At 41.1% G+C, this 26,339-nt stretch overlaps 1 protein-coding gene across 1 annotated transcript; it reads left to right on the top strand.

The window, feature by feature from the left end:
- The first annotated feature begins 2,288 nt into the window (after positions 1-2,288).
- On the top strand, positions 2,289-26,077 carry MTFR1L (mitochondrial fission regulator 1 like). The gene is made up of 8 exons (XM_042439264.1): positions 2,289-2,348; positions 7,824-7,969; positions 8,824-8,981; positions 10,008-10,112; positions 13,866-13,975; positions 14,957-15,168; positions 20,991-21,303; positions 25,639-26,077. Exons 3-8 carry the CDS (start codon positions 8,967-8,969, stop codon positions 25,742-25,744), a joined length of 861 nt encoding a protein of 286 aa, XP_042295198.1. The 5' UTR covers positions 2,289-2,348; positions 7,824-7,969; positions 8,824-8,966; the 3' UTR covers positions 25,745-26,077.
- Positions 26,078-26,339: the final 262 nt, after the last annotated feature.

The raw sequence follows: 26,339 nt of genomic DNA, 5'->3' as shown, positions 1-26,339 counted from the left end.
TCAGTGTTACAATAACAAATGAATTAAAAGAGCTATGCGGGACAGTGTTGTTTGGTAGTGGCATCGAAGAGTTTGAAGTATTACAAAATATGTGGTCAGTAATGTGTGATATGGTTAAAAAACTTATTTTTTTATACTTGCATATTAAGTATCTTACTAGTGGCACTACCTTCCAAATCCCAAATGTTATCTCTGATATATATGTAAAATCCCAAGGCCTGTTTACAGACTGCCAAAATAAAGCTGCCTTCAGATCTCTTGGAGGTATGGCTATTTAAATGATGCATGGGTCCTAAGAGTCCGGAACTGGCACCAAAGCTGCACTCCAGGCTTAGGAACGGAGTGTGGTTTGGTGGCAACCTCCGGACTCTTAGGACCTGCATCATTTAAATAGCATACCTCCAAAGAGACCCAAAGCAGCTTTATTTTGGACAGTCTGTAACAGGCCAAGTGTTGTTTTAGACTGAACTCTTTGTCGTTCAGTATGACCATAAGTGTAAATTAACAGGAGAAAAGGCTTTACACTATTTAGATATTCAAGTCCCACATTTCACTAACGCAAGCCTGCCTATAGTAACAATAATGTCCAGGTTAGCTGCATTATCGCGTGTTTTAGCAAAACCTCGCGGATGTATCATGGCACAAAATGTCCTCAGTGGTGTTTGCCTCCTGTGCACTGTTTTTTTTAGTAATAAAAATAGGAAATTGCAAAATGCTTGTGGTGTGTTGTGCTTTATATTTCGACAACTGGGAGTAAACAGAAAGTAAAATGGAAATGAACGAGACTGAACTTTGTGTATTCGCTATCATTATTATTATTATTTCTTATAGAGAGAACGTCGCAAAGTTATATATCCCACTTTAACCATAAAAGAGCGTCGCATAAAGTGATTGGATGTGTGTGATAGTGCTCACATGTGCTCACAAGACACATGTGTTTATGCCTGTGTGTTGTTCAACTGTAGTTTATATATGAAGTGAAGCGTTGATGTTGTGGTCTGTGGATCAAGAGAACCGTCCCCGTTTGCTTCTTCACTGAAGTAAATGTTGTTGGCTACTGTGCATTTTCCACCCAAACCTTCATTGTTCCTCACCAAACACTTTGAAAAAACAGCGCTTAAAGGGGAGCAGCCACGTTTTAAGAGTGGGGCCCCAAACTGTGCCTTTAATTTTGGACTTCAAGCTCCAAGAATCCCAAACTATTTGGCCAACATGGCGAGGGCTTCTGGGAGGCTGAGTCCCAAAAAACACCTTAAAGGACACAGTTTGGGGGAAGACTAGTGTAGTGCCATAACCTAACTCATGACTCTCAAGGGAAAGAACTTCAGCTAGCTACACTACACAGTGTAAAAAGCAGTGGTTCCCAAACTGTTTTGGACTTCATCTGCCCAGAAGCCAAACTATTGACGAAGACGGCTAAGGCTGCTGGGAGTGGGTGTGAGAGTGGGTCCAAGACCTGAAGAAGGAGCGGGGCAGAGGTTTTATCATGAGCAGATGGGCTGCGGGTATGGGGGGGGGGGGGGGGTTGAGAGGTTAAAGTGCGGGGGTATGCCTGGGCGGGGGGCTGCGGTGGGCTCGGGGAGTGGGCTCGGTGGGCGGGGCGGGCGGGGTGGGGTCGGGGGGGGGGGGGGGGGCGGGGGGCGGGGGGGGGGGGGTGGGAGGGGGGGGAGGGGAGGGGGGGTCGGACTGGGGAGGGGCAGCTAGGGGTTGTGTAGTTGTGGAGACGACTGGTCGGAGTCTGGAGCGCGTGGCGGTGTGCTGTCGTTGTGGGATTTGCCGGCTGGGCGTGGGGTGTGGGTGGGTTGCGGGCGCACCGGGGGCGTCGAGGAGGGGGGGGTTGTGGTGGGGTGGGTCGTGCTGTGGAGCGCGGGGGGGGTGGGGCCGCGGGCCGGGGGGGGCTCGGGCACACCCGACTCGGAGGGCGCAATGGTGTCGTGCCAAATCGTGAGGCCGTTGAGCGCAGTGTATTGTTGTGGGAGCGGGTGGGGTTGGTCAGGGTGGGGGGGGGGTGCGCCGGAGGTGTGAGAGGGGATGGGTGAGGTCGGCTCGAGTGGACTTCATTTACGGGCTGAGACGAACGGCTGAGGCTTCTGGAGATGACGTCCAAAAGGGCCAGAGTTTGAGGTAAGTACTGTATAAGATGGGGCCTGAGAAACGACCCGCCCATCACAGGGAGGGAGGGGGAGGAGGAGGAGGCTCCGCCCCAGCTTCGGGGCGCATGCGCGGAGAGAGTGGCGCGGCTGTGCAGCTGTTTCCGACCGGAAAGTACCAGGAGGGAATTCTGGGAAGGCGTCTTCGCTTCTCCTCCTCTGGAGAGCGTTCCCTCTCCTTTTCTTTCTCCGGAGGCGGTGAGGATGGCGAGGGGGTCCTGGGGCTGAGGGAGCTGGGTAGGGCGGACGAAGGGCAGGGGGAACAAGGCCTCCCTGGGCTGAGAGAGTGTGACCTATGGCGCCTAAGGGCTTCCTTGGCCAGATCGGTCCAGAGGAGGGCTGCCGCCATGGCCTCCCTTGGGGCTGACCTGTGGGGCCCTAAGGCCCTGTCATGGGGCAAGATTGGCTCAGAAGGGTTGCCTTCCCTTGAGGCTGGAGAGTGTGACCCTATCATGGGTTTCCTTGCCAGATTGGCCAGAAGAGGTTGCCATGGCCCCTTGAGGCTGAGAGAGTGTGACTTATGGGGGCCCTAAACTAGGCCACTATCTGGGTTCCTTGGCCAGATTGTCCAGAGGGAGCTTGCCATGGCTTTATGTTGAGGCTGAGAGAGTGTGACCCTACATGGGGTTTCCTTGGCCAGATTGGTCCAGAGGAGCTGCCATGCCTTTACTTGGGGCTGAGAGAGTGTGACTAATGGACCCGAAGGCAGCTCTGAGTGAGATTATGGCGACCCTAAGCCAGCCCCTATCATTGGGATTCCTGGCCAGATTGGCCAGAAGAGGTTGCATGGCCTTCCTTGAGGCTGAGAGAGTGTGACTTATGGGGCCCTAATGCGACCCTATCACGGGGTTTCCTTGGCCCAGAGGGGGTCTGTCTGCTTGGCCTTCCTCTGAGGCTGTGCTTGCCCAGGGCCACCCAGAGGGTTTCAGGCTGAGCAGGGAAGCAAACGTCAGTCTCTAGGTTCCCAGCCCGCACTCAAAGCAAGACATCCCCTGGCTCCATTCCTTGCCTAAGAGATTAATAGGGTGCCCCATCGCAGTAGGCAGCTTGAAGGCACACCTCCTCCTTTCCTCCGATATTTCCCCCCTGTCACCCAAAAAGTCCTCTCTTCCTGTCCTTCGTTCGCTTTGTCAGGTCTGCAGCTGAATGGATAGAAGAGCCCTGAGGGATGAAAGGCACCATGCCTGGCAGGGGACATAGGACTCGTGGCCACGGAGGTTTGCTGCTGTTAACTGCCCTCGAGTCACCCAGATTAATGGCAGCCCTGTGGGATGAGACCTCTGCAGGCCATGTCCTCCATTGCTCTGTTTAGGTCCTGCAAATCCAGGCCCATGGCCTCCCTCCTTGAGTCTCTCTATCTGGCCTGTGGTCTTCCTCTCTTTCGACTGCCCTCCACTTTGGCAAGCGCTACTGCCTTTTCCAGCGATTCAAGGGGCCAAGTACGACAGCTCAGTTTCTTCTTCTTGGCTCCCAGGGGAAGTTTAGTGGCTGCCCTAACTCTCCACAAGTTTTTCATCATGAAGCTCTGCCCTCTTTTCCTGCAAAAACACAAAATCAGAGACATCATAGAATCGTAGAGTTGGAAGAGACCACTAAGGCCATCCAGTCCAACCCCTGCCATGAGGAAATCCAAATCAAGCACCTGCAGATGCATCCAGCCTCTGTTAAGACCCAAGGAAGGAGACTCTATCACCCTCCGGGGAGTGCATTCCACTGTCGAACAGCCTAACTGTCAGGAAGTTCCTCCTATGTTCAGGTGGAATCTCTTTCCTGAGTTGCATCCATTGTGTGGTCTGTTCTCTGGGCAGAAGAAAACAAGTTTGCTCCTCTCATATGACATCCTTTCAAATATTATAAACAGGGCTATCAATCGCCTCTTAACCTTCTTTTCTCCAGGCTAAACATCCCCAGCTCCCTAAGTCGTTCCTCAAGGGCTTCATGGTTCCAGACCTTCACCATTTTATTGCCCTCCTTTGGACACACTCCAGTTTCTCAATGTCCTTCTGAATTGTGGCGCCCAGACTGGACCACAATATCAGGTGGGGCCTGACCAAGGCAGAATACAGTGGCACTATGTGACTATGTGACCTGTGATCCCAAACTGTTGTCTTCCAGTGTTATCAGTTTTGATGCTACCTGGTTCCTGGGAGTATCATCTTACTTCAAATGTAGTTGGTGGAGCCTATCTATTATTATTATTATTATTATTAGTATTAGTGGGTCAAACAGCACACCAAAAACAAACAAACACCCAGACATAACAAAATGTAAACACACTTCATACAAAATTAAAATACAATCACAATTCATAATTGCAATTCACTGTACTGCAATTGTAATAGTAATTGTATTTTTAACTATTTTAATGCTGTATTATGACCTCGGTCATAGTTTTAAGTGATGTAAACCGCTTTGATCTCCAGGCAAAACAGTATATAAATAAATAGTTGTTGTTATTATAAATAGCCTAATCTGATAGTTGGCCTGCTTTTTCTCCAGTTTCAAAGCAATATTTTTGCCAACTACAGGTACATGTTTCTAAAACCATCATCCCCTCCCTTGCCTGTCCTAATGCCTTTGCCTGATAAAGTGATTTGTGCTTCTGAAAGTTTGCACAGACATTTCTGTGCCTTTTTGTTTGGCCTTGTAAAAGCAATACAGTGTGGATTTGGGAATTCATCTTATGCTTCATCATCTCCTTTTTTAATGCTGTTCTTGAGCCCCATGTTTTCAGAGTATGCACTACAATGCAGTGGCTATTCAGAAGTACACCCCTCTAAGTTTAATCGGATTTACTCCCTGCTACCTTGTATAAAATTGCAATTCCTTCTCACAAGAATAGTTTACAGAGGTGTCACTCACTTGTTTGCTTGTTCAAAAGTATGCCCAGCTCTGTTTAATGGCATTTACTGCTTGATTAATATGTTTAGAATTGGGGCCTTAGTTTCACAGCTGCTTGACACTTGACTTTTGTTGTTGTTTCCTCCTCTATGGAGTTAACTGGTATAAGAGAAGAGAACTAGTGGTCCCTTGTAATGGGGGAAATAGTATGAATGAACTGGGTTTTAGTGTGCATCTTGAGCAGTGTGTTCTGGTGTGTTGGAGTTACTGATGTATTCAGAAAACACTCTTCACAGATTTTTACTCTCATCCTGACTCTCTCACGTTTCTTCAGGGGCATGCTATTAATGCTGGTTTCTCTTCAGTGCCTATTAGTTTGGATCTTTACATCCGTGTAAACAGAATGAAATAGAACTGCCTTCTTATGTCAGCCAAACAAACTTAATTGTCCTCAGCAATAGATTTTGCTTTCTGATCCACCACTCCTGACTTTGCTAGATCTCTCTTTGGCTTTCCTTTCAGTGCTAACAGGCATCTGTGCAGATCTGTAGCTGCACTTCACCATTAAAAACATGTCAGCTGCGGACAGATAAGCGCCGACTCCACTTGCGCCTTTGGCAGGGTGACTTGTCAGAGAATCCTGTACTGTCATGTTTAATTGTCCTTAGTTGGCTGAGCTGTGACACCATTTGTGGCATGTCTCAGTCTGTTGCCCTTGGCGCACAGTAGAGGAGGCTATTCTAAGCTCGGCTCTCTAAGACTTTTATCCAGACTTGTTGCTGCTGTGCAGGTAACTTTGTGATGCCGTCTTACTTTTGAATTCTGTAACAAATGTAATAGAGTACCATAGAATGTCTTTGAGTAACATAATGGAGAAAAGATGCTAGCTGAGCGCTACAGGTAATACTTCTAGTTACCAATAAAATTGCCTTGTATTTGCTGTGGTTGCATCTACTCCCCTCATCTCTGGATTTTGTTCCTGTATTAATGTTTTAAAAAAACAGATTGAGGTGCCCTCTTAAGACCTTATTTTTCCTCTTAGAGCTACCTGTCTTTCTCTTTCCTCAATGGAGTTAATTGGTATACAAGAGAAGAAAACTAGTGGTCTCTTGTAATGGGGGAAGCTGAATGAATGAACTTGGTTTTAATGGGCATCTTGAGCACTGTTTTTGTTTTAAGCTATACTTATTTTCATTTCTTTGATGGCATTAGCAAATTTGGGGCATATTATTTATTTCAGAACTTTACTCCTTTTAATAATATCACTTTCTATAGCATTTACATAAATGCTTTACAGTGTTCATACTTGTGGTATAGTTTACTCTCTTAAACATCTCTGGGCTGAGGTTGAGAACTATTGGCCCCATACAGACAGGCCAAAATAAAGCTGCTTCGGGTCACTTTGGAGGTATGCTGTTTCAATTATGCATGTGTACTAAGAGTCCGGTAGCTGAGCCAAAGTGTGCTCTAGTCCTTAAGACTGGATCATGGCTTTGGCGTGGCTTCTGGACTCTTAGGACACATGCATCATTTAAACAGCATACCTCCAAAGTGACCCGAAGCAGCTTTATTTTGACCTGTCTGTATGGAGCCATTGATTGATTTGTTGGCTGCACTGGAGTTTGAGCCCATGGCTGGCTGCATCATAGTGCCTCTTCACTCAAACTCCAGAAGCTGTGCAAACCCTAAAAATATTGGGGTTTTTTTGGAATCACTTTGTTTGTTGGACTGAGAACGGAATGCAGTTTATTTTTGTACCTGTAGTATGTATTCTTTTTTCATTCCCTCTGATGCTTGTGAGGGTCCTAGGTGCAACCAGAAGCCAGCAAGCTGAGCAAGATTGGGAAGCAGCTCTTGAAAATACCAAGACCTTTGCCCTCTTCCTCTTCCCCACATGGAGAAGGAGGCGCAAAGTACTCTTAGTTGGTGCTGCAAAATCTCATTTGGCTCTTGGGAACATTGTCTAAGAATAGGAAAGGGGATCCCCATTGCTATCTGTGTTTTGTGATTGGCAATGGTAGGAACTTTTCTGTACCAGCTGTCAGAGGCAGGATCAGGAGGTTGAATCTGGACCATCCTCAGACCAGAAGTCTTAATTTAAATGTTTGCAACTTCTTCCATGCTCCTGAATAAACACAGGCTCCAAGACGTCAACATAAGCTCCTATCCCCCACTTTTAAAAAATAATCTCGCTCTTTGAGTTGGTCTCATGAAGATGTTGCCTTACTGTGAAGTGTTGCATTTTTCTTGTGGTCAGATTTGGCTGCCTTGGCTCTTCATGTAATTTCTCACAGAAAATGATGACAGTAGAATTGGGTCTTTTCTTAAGAAACCAAGAGACAGAGGCTTGTTACAGACTGCCAAAATAAAGCTGCTTCAAGTCTGTTTGGAGGTATGCTATTTAAATGATGCATGCACCCTAAGAATCCGGAAGCTGCACCAAAGCTGCACTCCGGTGCTTAGGAATGGAGTATGGTTTTGGTGCGACCTCTGGACTCTTAGGACCCATGCATCATTTAAATAGCATACCTCCAGAGAGACCCGAAGCAGCTTTATTTTGGCAGTCTGTAACAGGCCAGAATTAGTTTAGGAGGTGTGTCTTAGCAAAAATGTTTAGTGTCTAGCATTCACTGAAACTTGATGAGTTGGTCTATTATGGATTGTTTGAGTTGGAGTTTGGATTGTCAGTATGCACCTCTCTGACACTTTAAACTGGATAATTGCCTCCAGACATCATGAAAGCAAGGGAGGAAAATGTGAAATATAATATATTACCCTTAAATAGATACCCGTTTTAGTTCTTGTGCTAATTTTGTTTTTTGTTTTATACAGAAGTCAGACCAAGGCTGGAATAACTGCAGAGTTTTGGATTACTAAACTGTCCCCAATATATCTGTGGTGAATGTAACAGCATCCAGCAACTCCATCATGGGATACCACTGAGGTTCTTCTGGTTGCCCTGGGAGTCTCACATTGAGGTGAGAGCATGTGTTATAGATTCATAGAGTTGGAAGAGACCACAAGGGCCATTCAGTCCAAACCCCCTGCCATGCAGGAACACGCTATCAAAGGCAGTTTTATATCTGCAGCAGCCCTTCCCATTTTCTTCTGTTAGAATCTTTGATCTTTACGTTCTAGTTTAATTACCTAGAAGAAAGTACTTGCTTGCTTTCACCCAGTCCTTCTGATCTCAAAGAATCCATAGTTAACATCCATATCTAATAGGCTGGACAGTAAAGGTGCAGCAGCCTTGCCCCGTGTTCTTTATTTGACAGGTTATTAGTACCTGTATTACATCATATCGTTGGCAGGTTGCTTATAGAAGAAAGAAACTGAGATAGAAGGAAATGTGCAAAACTGAAAGATCTTCAAAAACAGGAGCATGGTGGCTTAGAATCGTGGTTTCTGTTCTTGTCTCTGAACTGCTGAAAACGTGTTTTCTAAATAACTTTACCTTGAGCTGCATTTTTACACATTGAAATAGTACGTATCATAATCTGGTGCACCTTTGTAATGGCAGCTGGCTCCTTGTTGGGCAGAAAAATCATGTTAATTCTCAGTGTTAACAGTAGTTGAGCAGTGAAGCATATTACCAACACAGTTTGTGAAATCAGGAGAATTTGACTTTAAGGAACCCTATAAGCACCAACCGGTAATAGATTCTTCAGAGTATGTTGCACTATGCTTTCTTTATGTGCTAGCCTGCATAACTTAATGGCATTCTTCCTGGTGTCAGAACTTTGAGCCAGTTCAATCCCAGATTATAGTTTTGTAACAGCATAAAATGTAATTAGGATTCTTTCTAACAGTGTTTATCCCATTAACTTTACAGAAACAAGTGTAAAATGTGCCCTCATCTGCATGCATAATGAGGAAATCATTTTCTTCAAGGGTGAAATACTATGAAGTTAGTGCATAATTCCAGGAATAACAGTTTGGGCCTTCAGTTTATTTATATTTCCTGTTTCATCTGAAATGGAAGCAGATTCAGTAAGTACTAGCTGTTTAAGTGTTTCTTAATGGTTAAAACAGAAGTTCCTTTTTGCTTTCTGGTCATAGCCATCTAACACAGCAGGCTTTATATGTGGAATGAAAGTACCTGTAATGATGTTGCTTGGTAATGAGAATCCAGAAACCTTCCTGAACAATGTCAAAATAGACATAGTTAAATTTATCATCTTTTATTACATGCTTTGTATTCTTCCATTTCCCCAAAGTACAGTACTTGGAATATAATCACCATATGAAAGTAGGCTTCTGCATACAATTTTGCTGATACAGTGATGTAGTACATAGCAGAATAGGTGGAAGCAGACTAACAGCAACTTGCACAGGTATTGATGAAAGGGGACAGGACACTGTATTGGTTCCACACTAACATACTATCACCATGAAAAACCTCAGTCAGAGACAAAGAGACAACTTACCAGATTCTCATTGGTCTCGTTCCACTGGATTCTTGATGTGAATTGTATGAGGTTTCTTATGGACGTCCCGTCACTTTGTATCAATAGTAAACTCAGTTAGTGACATATATGGGGGTAGATGCTGGCCATATAGCAAATACATTAACACCCAAAATCCACAAAACAAGTGATACCTTTATAGGGCCAACCAAAATGCATAAAAGCTTTCAAAGCTCCATGGGCTTCTTCATCAGGCAAAGGCGTTAAAAATAACACAGGTGAAAAACAATGGCAATGTTAGTCACTGGCCTGCATTTTGTAAAGCTGCTGGCGGTGGTATCCTGAATATGGAGGGATATTTATGTAGGGAGGCCACTCCTCTTTCTGGCCATGTGGAACTGGGAGACAAAGTATTTTAAAGGTCAGGAAATTTAAATTCTTTTAGCAAAAAAAAAGGTACTACCCATGAGGTCTAGGATGTTTCAGTCCTTCTTCTACCCCTATTTATTCTCTATACTAGGAACAGTTCAGTATTTGTTGACAGATTTCAGCTAGAAGTTCTATTACCTACATGCTGCACAATTTTCTTAAATATACTTTTCACCCTCAGACTATCCCAATTTGGCAGAACAAACCACACGGTTCATCACGCAGCTTTGTAAGAAGAATTGGAACAAGCCTTCCTCTAAAACCATGTGCAAGAGCATGCTTTGAGGTAAGATACTGATGCTATGTATACTTTTGGAAAATTCAGTTTTAATTGGAAAGTACTGTGGTTTAAACTTGGCTTTTTGTTAAATTGAATTATACTTTATTGATAATGGACAAAACATGTTAGCGCTGTGTGTGGAAAGATTACATTTGCAATTATTTTTTTTAGTCATTTTCAATCTGTTTTTTTCTTCCCTGAAGTCTTTACTCTGTTGTTCAAGGCTGGAGAAGTGCGGGAAGAGCAAGGACAATTTTTATCCCTTACAGAAAGCCACAGTGGTTGAATACCAAAACAGAAGCCATTTCCAGACATTTGAAGTTAGTGGACATCCCTAAGTGTATGTTGACGTCCCTAAGAGAATTCTGACCCATTCATGCCAAAGTGGCATACAGTTCCTTAAGTGCCCTAAAGGCCTCACACCCATTTTTTTTTTTAATTGCCAGGCAGTTTTTGCCCAAAACCGTTCAAAATGGATCAGAATCATTGCAAGATACAGCATTATTGCCCCCCACATCTCTCACACACAACAAATCCATGTAATAAAGCGAGAGAGAGAGAGAGAGAGAACTCAGAGTAATACAGTACCCTTGCCCACTCCATAGTTCTCCACCTCTGCTTTACAACATGCTATTTATTGTACAGAGCCAACACTATACAACATTCAGCCTAGTCCTATTATTGTTGTTTGTTGTTGTGTGCCTTCAAGTTATTTCCAATGTGAATCTCTGATGGGCTTTTCCTGGCAAGATTTGTTCAAAGTAGGATTGTCTTTGCCTTTCTCTGAGGCTGAGAGAGTGTGACTTGCCAAGGGTTGTCCAGTGGGTTTCCATGGCTAAGCAGGGATTCACACCTTGGTATCCAGAGTTACAGTCCAAAGCTGACACCACTGCACCATGCTGGCTCCATCCAATGTATATTTGCCTGAGAAATACATCTGTCTGTAGTGTTGCAGTTTTAGGAAATCAAGATACTAATAAAAAAACCCACTGGTAAGTTTCTAACTTTAAAAGTCTGTTAAAAAAATAAACATTAGCTGAATACTGATGGAAATATAATGCTGGGTTAGAGGTGCTTCATCTGACCAGCAGGTGATGCTCTTACATCAGTTTTAGTTTATTTATACAGTTGAGTATTCAAAATGATTGGGACCAGAGACAATTCAGGGGTGAGATATTTCCCTCCCCCCCAAATTTTGTAATACATAAATAGTATAGTATATACCTGTACTGTATTTGGAAGGCTGGAGAGAGATGCGATGAACTGTTAAATGGGTGGAGGTATGGGTTTACTCCAAGCACTATACTTGAATTTCTGCCATTTCCCAGATCCTCAGTCACTTTCCAGCATCATCTCTTTTTGCCTACAGCTGCCCGCTCCCACCTTTAAGAAGGGGGCATTCCTGCTCATTCATTTTTCTCCAACTTCACATCTCATTGGCTCGCTACTTGTGGTGTGTTTGAGATGTAAGGGTGGAGAAAGACTGAGGATCTGAGAGATGAATAGGCAGGAACACCACAGCAGCCGCATCAAAGGTGAAAGTGGATAGCTGGCAGCAAAAAGTTTCATGTTTTGAAAGTTTTAGGATTTTTGGATTGGGTGTTCAACCTCTATGCCACTTTTTCATGTTGAACTGCATTCCCCAAGCAGCTCATAATAAATCTGAAATATCAAAACATAACATCTTTTAGTGTTGGTAGTATGAAAATGACAGAAAACCAGAAGACAGACCCCCCTCTACTGTCTCATTATCTTGAAAATAGTAATTTTGGTTTTGGACATCTAGATTTTGTTGTGGCAGAACTTGTTGAACATCCCAGATAGATTGAAATATTGGTTGCTGCGAATGTTTTAGAGGTCTGCAACTTTGAGAGCAGGAATTGAGATTAAGCTATAGAACTTAACCTGAGGCACCTCATTTCAGTGTCCATGGGTTAGGCATGTGAAATGTTTGGCTCTCCAGATATTGCTGGACCAGTGCTCCCATCATTGCTCACCCTCAACTGTGTTGGTTACAAATGATGAGAGTTGGAGTCTTTGGTATGTGTTGCCCTCCCCTAATCCTGCCATATTTAGTCATTTGGTGCATAAGATTTAATCATTTCATACATAAGACTCCTGGCTCAGAAGTACAAGAGACTGAGTGGCATCACTATCCAGGCTTTGCCATTGTTCATTCTAGGCTGTAGATGTCTAGATATCCACTGAAGTTAACTCTTTTGCAGAAATTAGCCCTTTAAAACAGCCCAGAATTCACCTATCTGTGTGTTGTTTGCACAATGTCAGGCTTGGAGAAGAACTTTGAACTGTAACGATTTCTCCAACTGCTGTGAAGCTTGCAGGAATTAATTCTGTCTTGAAATAAGTCATATGTGAGGAACTTATTTAGTACTAGCTGTCATGTTTTACACAGTAAAAACAATTTGCACAAATATGCAAAAGAGTATTTGGTTCTGACATGTTACATGGGATTGGAGACATTCAAAGACTCAACTGCAGTTGTAAATCAGTGGCCCTTGCAAAGACTCCTAATCTTGTTAATTCCAGCTAGTATGGTCAACAATATATGAAGTTAGAAGTTCCCAACCTTGGGACTAGACAAACTTTAATCACATGCAAGCAGCAACTGACCATGAAGATTTTTGCATACTTTTTCCTAAATTCAATATTGGTCTCAAACAGAGTGGACCAGGTGAATCCATACAACTTCTATAAGTCTGGATGTACAAATTTCCATTGATTCAATAACTCTCCTTTAGGAATATCAACAGAATTTTGACCTTTATATCAAATCCAATCATCATTTCTATGCTGTAAAGGTACTGGAAAAGAAACGTCACAATAACATATGGCCGCTGAATCCCACATTGTGCAGTTGGTTACAGGAGAGTGAAGAAATAAATTATTTTGCAGCAGACTACTAGCATGCTTACAAAAATGAGCCAAAACAAAACTTTGAGAAATAGAGAAGAAAATACTGACATAAGAGAAACAAAAACAAAAAGGATAAGAAACATCTAATAGATCTAAAAGACACAAAATCTCAAGATGTTGAAAAGAGATGGGATTGTACAGTATACTGAAAATAGAGTATTTCAGCCTGGACATATTTTTATTGTCATTCCTTCTGGGATTACAAATTTAAAATCAACCTGCAGGAAGTCTCAAAAGAGTGTCTCCAACGCTTACCTGTTTCCAGGACAAAATGGATTGAGTTGTTTTCTTTAATAAAATCATCTCTTTTTTTCAACATCTTAGGACTTTGTCTCTTTTCTACATTGCATATTCATAGAAATCCCAGCGTTTGCAGATGTAACAACCAAGCAGTAGTGGAAAATAAATAAAAAGAAGGGGGAAAGAGAAAAACACCAAAAGGCAACAACCTACTTCTCCCAAAAACAAAACAACAACAACAACAACAATAATAATAAGGACTGAACATTCTTAGTGAATATCAAAAATCATGGAATGTTGGTTGGAAAAGAGAAATTGAAAACTAAGCAGGGAGAATACCTTGTGTGTCTTGAGCCCCCCTAACAACTGAAATTGTCCTGGAAAAAGGCTTGATTGGCTGCAGTCTTAAACCCCTGAACACTTCTGTTAGAGAGTGAAAATACTCTTCAGTATTTTGTTGCAGATCCCACCTGTCTTCTGAATACACAGAAAATTGGTTTCTAAGGAAAAACTAGTCACAAATTGAAAGATGTTTTTAATGGTATTGCATAATAATGTTCATTGCATTCTCTTTCTCTCCTGCAGGTGCTACCAAATGTTTCCGATCTCTATTTAAATGATACACCTCCAGTCCCCACTCTGGCAGATGTTGCATGGATAGCTTCAGATGATGAAGAAACATATGCTAGAGTCAGGTACATCCTTCCCCCTTTTCCTCAATTGCCTATTGAATTCTATTCTTGGTATGTCCCAGTATAGAAACTTGAACATTGCTAAAAATAAAGCCTCTTGAGTTGACTTACTATGTCTTTCTTCCCTTCTTTCTCTTTAAATAGATCTTTTATAAGAGAATTTTAGGTTTTGGGGAGGACAAGATTCATATCAAGTCAATTTTGGGTTGCTTTAAGATATAAATTTTTTTTAATATTTGCTAGTAACTAGAAAGAGAAAGAGAGGGAACCATGTATGGTATCTTTAGCATCTTCTAGAACATGGCCACATAGCCACATAGCCTGAAAAACCTACAAAAATCTATGGATGCTGGCCATTAAAGCCTTCGACTTCACATAACCATGTATATGGTTAGAATATAGAGCTGAGTGACATCCCATGAAAACAGAGAGACTTTTATATAAAATGCTAAAGGAAGGCTGGAGTAGGAGACAGAAGCTACAGCGTGTTCATTCTCAGTTACAGAGGGGCTATTTGTGGTGATCATAGTAGCTGGTAGCATAAATAATGGGTAGGATAGCTACAAGCAAAGAAGCAGGAGAAGGGCTGATTCACATATGCATGATGATTCAGTTGTGAACTTCCTTTAATAAAATACTATTCTCATAAGAAAATTCCTGCAAGTCTTGTTTGAATATATTAGTTGTCTGCAGGGTTCCTGTCATTTATCCTTGAGTGAAGAAGGCATCTTCATGAACTTGCATTGGCCATCTCTGATAATATTGTCTCAGGAAAGGGGTATACATTAAATCATGCTTGCTTTTCAGTTTCTCTGGATGTGGAATTATAGTAGTCTGAGGAGCAGAAAGAGTTAAGGGCAGCCCAAAATGGATTCTTTAACAATAACGGATATCCTAGTGACAAATAGCAAGCGCGATTTGAGTATGATCTATATTTTGCTCACCCAGGTCAGTTCATTGAAGTATTTGATTCTTAATTTTTAGGACAGACACACGTCCATTAAAGCACAAGTGGAAACCCACCCCATTCTTTGTTATTCAACGGAACGCTTCTGTTCCAAATTTAAGAAAGCAAGAAGAAAAGTTGTTGGCGCTGAAGAAACCAGGCTTACCTGCTTTAAGTCGGACTACAGAACTCCAGGAGGAACTAAGTCATCTACGGAGTCAGATAGCAAAGATTGTAGCAGCAGATTCCGGTAAGAATGCAACATCCAAATAGTACAAGACAGTGTTCTAAAATTTGATGTGGGTATGGTAGATATAAAAATAAAGCCTGCAGGAGTAGGTATACTAGGCAAAGAAGTAACTTGAAAGCTATATCTCTGCTTTTGTATAACCAAAGGTGGTGAAGAAGGGTTTGAGAAAAATGTTATTTCACCTTTAAGCCTGAGTCACCCTGCTCATTGTACATTTGAGTCAGCTTTCAGCATCAAGTTTCAAAAAGATTTTCTAAGAGTTATGTTAGGAAGTATGACAAGGTTGCTATCTACTGTATTCTGGTGAAAATAAATGGTAGCAACAGCGATTGCAGAATCATTATAGAACCTGTATATAGATGACTCCTCATTGTCTTTCTTTCAAAACAGACTTAATCAGGCGTCCTCTTCCTCTCCTTTCTCTGTTGGGGTAGAATATTATGTCCAGTACTGCTTAGTTGCAAAAATAGTACAAGTTACCTGGTCACTTCATTTGTCCTACTTGAAAATTTGTGTTGAAGAGGGCTATTTTACTACTCCCATTTTTATTCTTCCTTTATATTTTGAAGCAATTAATGTAATTTTAGAGACCAGCTGTTTCCTGCCAGTTAAACTCACCAAATTGTTGAATTAGTATGCTAAATCTAGTTTTATTCCCAATCGTTCGACTCATTCAAATTGATAGTATACACATAGGTGATGACTAACACTTCCAGTTATTTTAGTGAGTCTGCTTTTGTTGTTGTTGCTTTGTGCCTTCAGGGCATTTTCAACTTATGGCAACCCATAAATCAATAATATCAAGGATTTTTATTGGGGAGAGGGGTTGGCTTTGCCTTCTGTGGCTGAGAGTGTGTGACTTTCCCAAGGTGGGTTTCCATGGCTTAGTGAGGATTTGAACCCTGGTCTCCAGAAGAGTAGTCCAGTTCACAAACTACCCCATGTTGGCTGCTTTAGTTTGGTCAAAAATTGTGTCAGCCCAGAGTGACTAACATTTTGTACAGTGCATAACTAGGACCAGATTATTTAGGTTCGTATGTGTAATGAAATGGGAATAACATATACAGTAAATAGAATAAAATAGTAATGTATTGTCTGTAGTGTCTGGCTTGTCTAGAAAATCCCAGCATGACACTTGCTTTACCAAGGCCTAAATCTAATGTTAGTTTTAACTAGAATAAACCCATTTAATTCCTGGAAGTATATTGCTTTATAAAGTTTTCATTGATTCAGTGGAGTATCAGTTGGATTTAAGCCAAACTCTTTGGGAGGGACCACAGGAGCTTTATATTTATTGACATACTTGGTCACCAGAGGCAACAAAGAATTTCTGTGTAGGTGGAAGAGTGTGCTGGCAGAAGAGAGACCAATCACTATGTCTTCTCTCTGCATGCCCACTTTGTTTCGATCTAGCCACAAAGGACATGTTCTCTTTGAGCTTAGAAACTCAGATCGCTTTTCTCCTAGCACTAATCATTTTCTGCTGCCATGTTAAGATCTCAGATGCAATACTGAAACCATGGTTTTGGTTACCAAATGGCAACTAGCCCCACATTGTCAGTACAACTTTCTTGTAGAAGTGGCAAAACTCTTTAACTTTAGTTCATTCAGTGAAGGTGTGGTTCACCATTGTTGACAAATGAATTTCACAATGGTACTTTAAGGTTTTGTGGCCAGTCCTTAAACATGGGTTAGGTATTCAGATGGATGGAAGACCAGGTACAATGAAATGCTAAACCTGAATACAGGCTATGTGTTTGCTAGCCCAAGTGTTAGACCACAAGTGCTAGCCAGGATCTCGATTTAGAAATTAGCGTGCCAAACAATTATAGTTAATAGCTTAATTTTTAAAGGCATCTAATCATTTAGTATAGCTTCAGGGTGGAAAATTATTTTGGCTGCCTGAAATAAGATGTGTATGTAGGATTAACATCCTAGGTAGTACACTCGTCCCTCCACATTTGCTGGGGTTAGGGGCAGAGGAACCCCAAGAATGTGGAAAAACCACAAATAACAAAAACACTATTTGTTTATGTGAGAGAACACCTCTCTAGGAATCTCTAGGTCCTCCAGTGCAACTCTATGGTCAACATCTGCCAGACATTGACCATAGAATTGCACTGGAGGAGCTACAAATGCCTAGTGGAGTGTTCTCTATAGGAATCTCTAGGTCCTTCAGTGCAATGAGAGAACACATTAATACAATCCATGACAAATCAGATCTACAAAGGTCAAAACCGCAAACGTGGAGGACAAGTGTAGTTAATTATACCAGAGGTTATATGATTTTTAAACATCAATTTCAAATTGATCTTTAACACCAAAAAAGATCCTGTGTTAATCTGATTTTAAAAGGTTTATCAAAGGAATGGGAATTGTGTGGCCTCCAGATACTGTTAGACTGCCACTAACAGCAGCCCTAGTCAGCATTGTCAGTGGTAAGGAACACTGGAAAGTTGCAGTCCAACAACATCAGAAGGACTGTATGATTTTCACCTTTGTTCTTATCCAGTTTAAATCTATTTAAGTATTAATGTGAAAGACTTTGAAAGCTAATGAGGTTTCAATCTAATGTGCAGGAAAGATTTTGAATGCTAATGAGATTGAGTCCTGGTTTCTTGGAAGGAGACCAGGTGTATGTTCATACTCCCTCTTGCCGTTCCCACATCTTTCTCACCCTACTTCAATATTTCCAGCATTTATTAAACCACAGCTTCCTATTACCACCATTTGTAGTCAGCTGAAACCAGCTGAAGTAAACTTCAGAAGTATTCTCTTAAGGTGTGTTACAAAGGGAGTCCATAGATACAATGGTTTGTTTGTTTTTTCAAACTGTTGACCTATCTAAGGGCTGTCTAACTTTTTTGGACCCAAGTCCACATGTGATGCTAGCTTGGGGTTCAGAGGACACACCTTGTATGTCTCTGGGAGGGAATAGAGAGCCTTCTCTCTACCTCATATCTAAGCAGTCCTCAGGTAGATCTTTCTTCTCTGGTAGTGTGAGCACTGGGGAGAACTGAGATATCCGCTCCCACCACGACCATCCTTAGTGTACATGGACTGCAGGTCGATCCTGAATCTCTGTAAAAAGATTGTTATCCTTGATCAAGGGTTTCCCCTCCATAACAGAGCTGCCCGGCAGTCCTTACAGTAACAAAGAAAGAACAACTTTATTGATAGGATTGCAGGATTCCCACATTTACAAGCTTGCAAGGTGTCGTTACAGATGACTAAAAATTCACATGTACATTACTGAGATGCTCACTATCTTCATTCAGTGTTAGGTTTTAACAATCAACAATAGAGCTTTCAGTTTATTTTTCCTTAATCATCCCATGTTGCTCAAATGTAACTATAAATGACACAATGAGCGGAGGGAGCCAGAGTTCCTCCTAGCAGCTTCCCAGCAGCTGCAAGAACACTATCTGTAACATGCCAGGCTGGCCAAGGTCAGTTCCCACTCTTACTATTCTGACCCCCACCATGAATATGGGTGAACTCTAGTTTGCTAGTCATCATTGACTTTGGGCATTGAAATGTGAAAATGTCTTATTTATAGAAAATCACACCTTGAGAGCATCTACTTGGAACTTGAAAATCTTGGTTTGAACTCTTCTGTAAGTCATTGAATTACTCATGGGGTCTCAAGATTCAGCTTAATAGTAGCAGCAAGAAGGAAAGGGTGAATTGTATGCAACTAGTGGTGACAGAAGGATGAATTGTGGGCATTGGGATTGCAGTGTCCCTAGAAGGCTGCACTTAAAGTCTTGTGATGCCACAGGCTGTAAAAACTTGATATAATCAGAGCAGATGTAAAGCCAAACATTATCTTTTGAACTCAGTTATGTGAACCTTTGCCATCTATTCAAAGACATAGCTGGAAAATCAGTATGCAAACGTATTTTGTAGCACCTTTGAGACTGACTAAAAGAAGGAAAGTGACCAGCTTCTTTCTTAAAGGTGCAACACGATCCCTTTGCATACTGATCTGCCCTACCTTGACGTACTTTTCTTTTCTATGTGTATTTAGCACACTGTGGTTGCTGTTTACCAGAGAACTGTATCCTTACCCAACATAGTCCTCCCACTTGTAATGAATGCTGCACTTCTTTAGAGACAATGACCAAATGTGCCCACTGACTTCTAGTTCCCCGACAGTCTCTAATTCACATTACACAAAATGAACTCTATGATTTTGACATCATAAATTGTATTGCAGTTAACTCTTTTAAATAATACATTTTAAAGATTTTTCTTCTCAGAATTTTTTTAAAGTATTAAGCCTTTCTTGCTGCATTTCATTTCCAATGTTTTGCTAAAGCAATTTTATAACCACACCATCTTTGTATCAACTGATTACTATATACTTTAATAAAACTAATATTAATATGAATACAGCCATTGCTTCTACTATTAAGAAATCCTTCCATTCAGCCACTATCCAATAGGATATTGGATGAACAATTTGGTTGACCCATACCAAGATAATAGAATCTGTGGGATGAGTTTAGATATATTTATAGAGATCTGTATTATCTGTGAATAGTCAGTATACTCTGATATTTACCGTCCACATCAAAATGTAATTTCCTGTTGTAAATGGTCAGTTTACATTACTTTTCATCTCAGGGCTTTGAAGCACTGGTATATTGGATGCATCTTATCTGTTACATCTTATTTCTATGAATATAGAAAGCTGCATTGCCCCCGGTGGGACTATTTATTAATATGGTCCCGTATTATCTACTTAAGCTAGTAACTGCTCTCCAGGTCTTGAGCAAAAAGAGTTTTTTCCATCACCTGCAACTTGAGAATACAGGGGGTCTTGCTATCCTTAGACTCACTGTCCGCAGATCTGAGCATCTGTGGATGGCAAGTCCCGTTGTTCTCAGTGGAGGTGTGTACATGTGGCCACACTGCCATTGGGGACAACAGTACTTGAAGTCCTGCTTTTTCCCCCCTTATCTTCTGGGGAGGGGGTCCAGAACAGATACCCATGGATACGAAAAGCCAACAGTATTTTTACTGCAGATACTATCAGTTGAGCCTGGAACATTTTGCAGTATTAAGCCATGAGTAATCACTGTCACTCCCTTGTACTTTCCATTTGCAGTTTTTCACCAAGTCTTATGTACTCTAAAAGGAAGGATCCCTGCTTCTGGAAATTGTCACACAGAAACACCTTCCCTTTTTGCCTAGTGGCTTTCAATTTAACACATGAAAGGAAGTGATTTGTGCAAGAGGGCAGGACTGGTTCTAACAGAAAAAGGAAAGTTGGGATTTAGTTAATCTGGAGTAGTGGCCTATGTCTCAGTCGGCCAGTTTGCTTACAGTCAGTATGGACAATACCAACAACTTCTTTCTGCTAGAGTTCTTTTGAGAATTCCATTTATTGAGGCCCCAAGATTAGAACCATAGACTTCTAAATACAGTGCGCCCGCATCATACGTGGCTTTCAGCATATGCTGAAAGCCGCGGCTGGAAATGCACACCGCAGGCACAAGCCTCATTGTTTTCAATGGGGCTCCAACATACATGGTATTTCCCTTACGCAGAGTGGTCCGGAACAAATCCCTGCATAAGGGAAAGGCACACTGTATTACAGTATTGCTATCTAAGTGATGTAACTTGTAAAGGGAGCGCATGGGAAGGAGTGATGCCTAACTCTGCATTGGAAGAGCATCTAACTAAGAGATGTGGGACAAGGGCCAGTGATGTATTTTGTTGGCTAAGATGTAGACTGAACATGTGTTCTGTTTCACAGAATAAAACCTGTAGTTTGGCACTAGGTTTATGTCTATATATATTGTTCTCTTTTTCAGCTTCTTCTTCATTAACGCCAGATTTATTATCTCCAGGAAGTTCAAATGTCTCTTCTCCTTTACCTTGTTTCGGATCCTCATTCCAATCTACAACTTCCTTTGTCATTAGTGATATCACAGAGGAGGAGGCAGAATTAGAAAGCCCAGAGCTTCCATCTGTTTCCATGCTTTGTTCTGCAACCTCTGAATGTTGTAAAGCAGACCCAAAGGATTCCGACGATGAAGATTCGGTGTCTCTGTCAAAGGCCAGCAGTTTTGCAGATATGATGGGCATTCTTAAAGACATTCATAGGATGAAACAGAACAAAGACTTGTAAGTTTTGTTTTGTTTTTGTTTGTTCTTTGGTTTTTTTCCCCATCCCTAAAATTCTTTTTCTTTATCGATTGGAAGCTTGCAGTCTTGCTTTACATGAAATCATATCTACCGGTTGTTAGTGCTGTGGCTAGTTGAGATTAGTTATTTTTAATGTACTTTGACTGTTTTGCCACTACAGTGCAAAACTTCATAAGAGATGGTTGATAGTCCTTTCTTAAGATTGGGGTTATGTTTTCATTGGTTAGAGCAGATGTGTATGTAAATCCATTGAAGTTACTATCCATTCATACGTGTCCTTTGTAGCCTGTAAGAAAGGTGGCAATATCTGGAAATTTCCAACACTCAATCATATGGAGGCCATTCTTGTCCTCTGAGCTGACCAAAGAAGCAGGTACTTACAACCCTATTTTGGATGCATTTGTTCTAACTACTTCCTGCAGCTCTGGCATTTCTGAACCCCTATTTTGCAAGAGGTTTTTATAATTTCAGACACAGAGACCAATAGCAGCAAGTTTTAAAGATCAGCAATAATGTCTCATTTCTTGCTGTTTCTCTGCGTTTTTCCATTTCCTCTCAGAATTGAGTGAATTCACTGACAGTGTGTTACACTATACCTATGCCAGAATTATGGCCTTTGGTTAGGGAGACGTGGGTTCAGATCACTTGTTTTTGAAGGCAACTGGGATAATCCTCATCCATGTATGCCTGTTGAGCTCAGTGGAATGTATGATAAAGAAGAGTAAAATATATGACTGTGCATATGAATGCTACTAAGCTGGGAATACTTGCCAAATAGTGATTTTTGCCAGCACTCATTTTAGGGTTTTTATATTTATTAGGAATGTTTGAGGGGGGTTGCCCATTCAAATTTGGAAACAATTAACCATCTTAATTCTAAAGGTTTTTAAAAACTCTACTGTTTGTTGAATATAATGATGCTGGAGTTGTGTCGCCTTCGTTAGGTAGACGGTATGAAAATGCTGCAAATAGAGCTCTTTTTTAAATCGTTGCAATCTTCCATATCCATTTAATGCACAATCCAGTAAGAGCAATTTAATTTTGATAATAACCAGTGCAATACCATGGAAACATTGAATTAAAGTGTAAATTATGTGGCTAGGTTTTGCGTCATCTGCCCTCAATTTTTCCCCTCCAGTCTCCTAAGGAGCTAAATTTAATGCAGAACAGAGCACTGCTTTCTGCTGAGCATATATTTTTTTTTGGCTTAAGTGTTTATTCAAGTCTGAGAGGGAAATTAAGATAATGAAATGGAATCATTCTGTCACAGCATGTATTTCTTCTAATTTGGAGGTTATTCCTAATCAATGAATAAGATTACAAGAAGCAGCAGGTTTCATTCATCTCCATCAGGCTCTTTTACCTTCAGCTTTGGGTAGCTTCCATCAGTCAAAATATCCAATAATAGAGGAGTTACTCAGTTGTAACTAGTTCCTCTGAGCGGTGTAGTGGTTTGAACATTGGATATAACTCTGGAGACCAGGATTCAAGTCCCTACTTGGCCATGAAAACCCACTGGGTGGCTGTGGGCAAGTCATTGTCTCTCGGCCTCAAAGACAAACTGCCTCGAAACAAAAACCCTGGTAAGTTCATTTTATGGTCGTCATAGATTGGAAACCACTTCAAGGGACACAACAGCAACAACAAATCTGTTCCTCTAAGGATAGCAGTTTGTGATGGAGTTATGTCTCCATATGTTGGCCAATTTTTGCGTATCATTAACAGCTTTTTCCTCAACAAGTTCAATTGTGATTTTATCAGATTTCCTTTGTTTTTACATAAATAATACAATTTTCAGGTTGCAAATTTTATAGATTGTATGCTTTGTAAAGCAGACAGATTGACTTGTGACTTTCCACATACATAACTGTATTTACTAGTCCATACTTGTAGCTGTGACTAGTCTGTGAGTGGTATACATCCCATGGTAGGAATATTAGCATAGCATTCTTCTTTTGGGGAAAAAGGTAAACTTGTTCTTTTCTTAACAATAATACACAAATTGTGCAGAAATGTACAATAAGTACAAAGGCTGTGCTTTTGTACTTGTTGTTCTGTGCCTTCAAGACATTTCTTGTTTATGGTGACCATAAGGTGAACTTCTCATGGGGTTTTCTTAGCAAAATTTACTGGGGGGGGGGGCTTGCTTGTGCCATCCTCTGAGGCTGAAAGTGTGTGATTTGTCTCAAGGTGGGTTTCCATGGTCAAGCAAGGATTTCAACCCTGGTCTCCCAGTGTCCTAGTTGAACACTTAAACGTCCTGGTGGTTCTCTACTTTGCACTATAAAGTGTGTGCAGCAGAGGTGTTGTAAAATCTGTGCAGCTCCAGCAACCAAGCCTCTCAGCCCAGCTGATACACACACACACACACACACACACACCCCTTTGTGCTTTGCAAAGAGCAGCTGCAAACAAGAGCTCTCAAAGGAGTGGATGGAGTATGTCCTGTTTAGATAAGCACAGCTGTTTATTGCTGAGTGAAGAGAGTAGAAAACATTGTGGACGTACAGGCATTAGGACATAAATTGTCAGATGCTTGCAGGGAAATTTCCTGGGTGGACCAGACCATGGGTCCTTGGGATAATGTTTAGAAATCTCATCTCTGACGCCGTGAACCTTTAACCAGGGAGAGTTTGCCATGATGCACTTTTGTAGCAAGGGATGCAGGAATTTTATTCTCATCTTGGCATCTTGGAGGAAAGTGAAATGGTGGCATTGGCTAAATGAAAGAACGGTGTTAGTTCACATTGTTGCATGTCTTATTAACAAGTTTTGGGTGTAACACAAAGTTCTAGAAATAAGAAAAGGCTTCTCACTTTGTCAGATGAATTTGTAAAGCAACTAATTCACGGTAGATGCTGCTTGGTTATATTGGAATACTGTCAAACAAATCACACAGCTCTGCATGAGATAAATGTTGAAGAAAATCTTGATTCAGCTGCTTAAAGTGATATTACAGTGTAATGTTTCTTAGGTCCAGAAGACACTGCAGAAATAATCCAGTTAGAGACCGCTTTAACTGCCCTGGCTCAATGTTAGGGAATTCTGGGAACTGTAATTTTGTGAGGCATTTAGCCTTCTCTGTCAGAGAGCTCTGGTGCCACAACACACTACAATTCCCAGATCCCCTAGCATTGAGCCAGAGCAGTTAAAGCAGTCTCAAACTGTATTATTATATGTGTTTTGGACCTTAGTGAGTAAAGCTAGCAAGGTCTGTATAAGAACTAGAGTTCTTTTGGCTTGTTCTTGGTCCATCTTACTCTGAATGTGGAAATGTGTGAATGTGAAAATGTTTTGGGGGCAGTTTTCAACTAGATGAACATAATCAAATGGCCTCATTTGCTACAAGAATGATGGGACAGTGCTGGTCTTTGGCGTCCTTGTGAAATTATTTGTTTGAACTAAATAGGATATTATGTACTTATTTTATCTGTAATTTTAAAAAGTTCACATTTTGAAAGACTACCAATACATCTTTGATTTGATTTTGCGCTGTGTAAATGTACAGCGTTTTATAAATAAAGGATAATAATAATAATAATAATAATAATAATAATTTTATTTATTTTTTTACAATTCCAAAGTGCTTTAAGAGTAGGTTGTGGCAGGAAGCCTGTCAATGACAAACCGGAGGTTGTGTGAGTATATGTTTAATTTTGAACCAGGCAAAGGGGGCTTTTCGCTTGCCCCCTTCAACTCCCTCCAGCAGTTGCCAAGCCCCATGCATCACAGTGCAGCGGTAAATAGCTGGGGAAACTGCCTCCCATTCCCATTGCAAGTGGTGTTGTTACTGGTCCTTTGTGAAGAACTGTTGTACTGCTCAGTCATCTCCCATTTAATTTAATGACATTTAATGACACCCTCCATGAGGCTTGGCAACTATTGGATGGGGAGATGGGTGTCACATGGTGCATGTGATGAACTGCTATTTGTGCATCTCAGCCAGTATTCCACTTCTGATAATTTTTGTTAGCAGAATCTGACAAATTGTAATGACCTTTGGTTAAATGCAATAAAGTCTGGCCTTTAGAAAAACAAATAATAGTACTGAAGTTCTCTCTCTTCTATCTCCCCTTTGTATTGATGCTTTTTAATCTTCTTGAAAGATCTTAAGATTGTAGATAAAGCTGATAGCAAATTCACACTTGTCCATCAGCCTTAGGTTGTCAGCCGTTAAGTAATCTCAGGTATTTCGGACTGATCTCTATAGTTATTAAAAACTATAGTTATTAAAAAGTGAGAAGTGAGTATTGGGTCATGGTGTACTCTGTTTGGGCTCCTGTTAATATCTTTTATTTTGTGTATTATTTTTAGGAACAAAACTTTACTGAAAGAGGAAGATCCTGCAGTTCTTATAGCAGAGGTTTTAAGAAGAAAATTTGCCTTGAAGGATGAAGATGTAAACATGAAAAAGAATTGACAATATGCTCATTTGTTACCTTGTAAAGCAAATTATTGTGCTCCTAAGATTTTTCTCTACAGTGGCTGCCTTCCTCAGAACATCAAATATCTCTTAGGGATTAGGTTTCCTGCATGAATGTGTGTGTGGAAATAACCGCTAGGCAAGAAGAACTGTCTTTTTGCAATGTTTCTTTCCACACAGCTAAGAGATACAATTTTTTAAAAGGGCAAATAGTTTTCCAGACCGTTTTGAAATGAAGTGTTGTTAGTAAAGATACCTCTCCGGTGAAATTTGCAAGTGACTGACATAGTGGTAAGTTAAATTAAAAATGAACTATTAATTTTGTTGCAATTTTTGAGTGTGTAAATTCATCTTTTCAAAGTTCCTATATAGAAACATCTTTTTATGGTTGTTTTAAGCCTTTCTCCACAAATCCCTCTCCTTTGATGGCAGATACCGGCGTATGCTGTTGAAAATGGTTCTGCGTGTAGCCTCCTAGTCTTACCAGCCCCTGATGACTTCCAAGCAAGAAAAGTTTTGCTTCACCCTTTCTTTTTCCCTGGCACTAGAGAAGACAAATTCTAAAGCGCTTGCTTTTTTCCCTTAGCAAACA

The sequence above is a fragment of the Sceloporus undulatus genome, chromosome 9, assembly GCF_019175285.1.
Source record: "Sceloporus undulatus isolate JIND9_A2432 ecotype Alabama chromosome 9, SceUnd_v1.1, whole genome shotgun sequence".
NCBI lineage: Eukaryota > Metazoa > Chordata > Lepidosauria > Squamata > Phrynosomatidae > Sceloporus > Sceloporus undulatus.
This window is presented reverse-complemented; position numbering and strand designations above follow the sequence as displayed.

What these genes read in the sequence shown, in the direction of transcription:
- MTFR1L (XM_042439264.1), top strand. An exon ending in GAAACATATGCTAGAGTCAG is followed by an intron (nt 13,976 to 14,956) that starts GTACATCCTTCC and finishes CTTAATTTTTAG; the next exon opens with GACAGACACACGTCCATTAA. An exon ending in ATGAAACAGAACAAAGACTT is followed by an intron (nt 21,304 to 25,638) that starts GTAAGTTTTGTT and finishes TATTATTTTTAG; the next exon opens with GAACAAAACTTTACTGAAAG.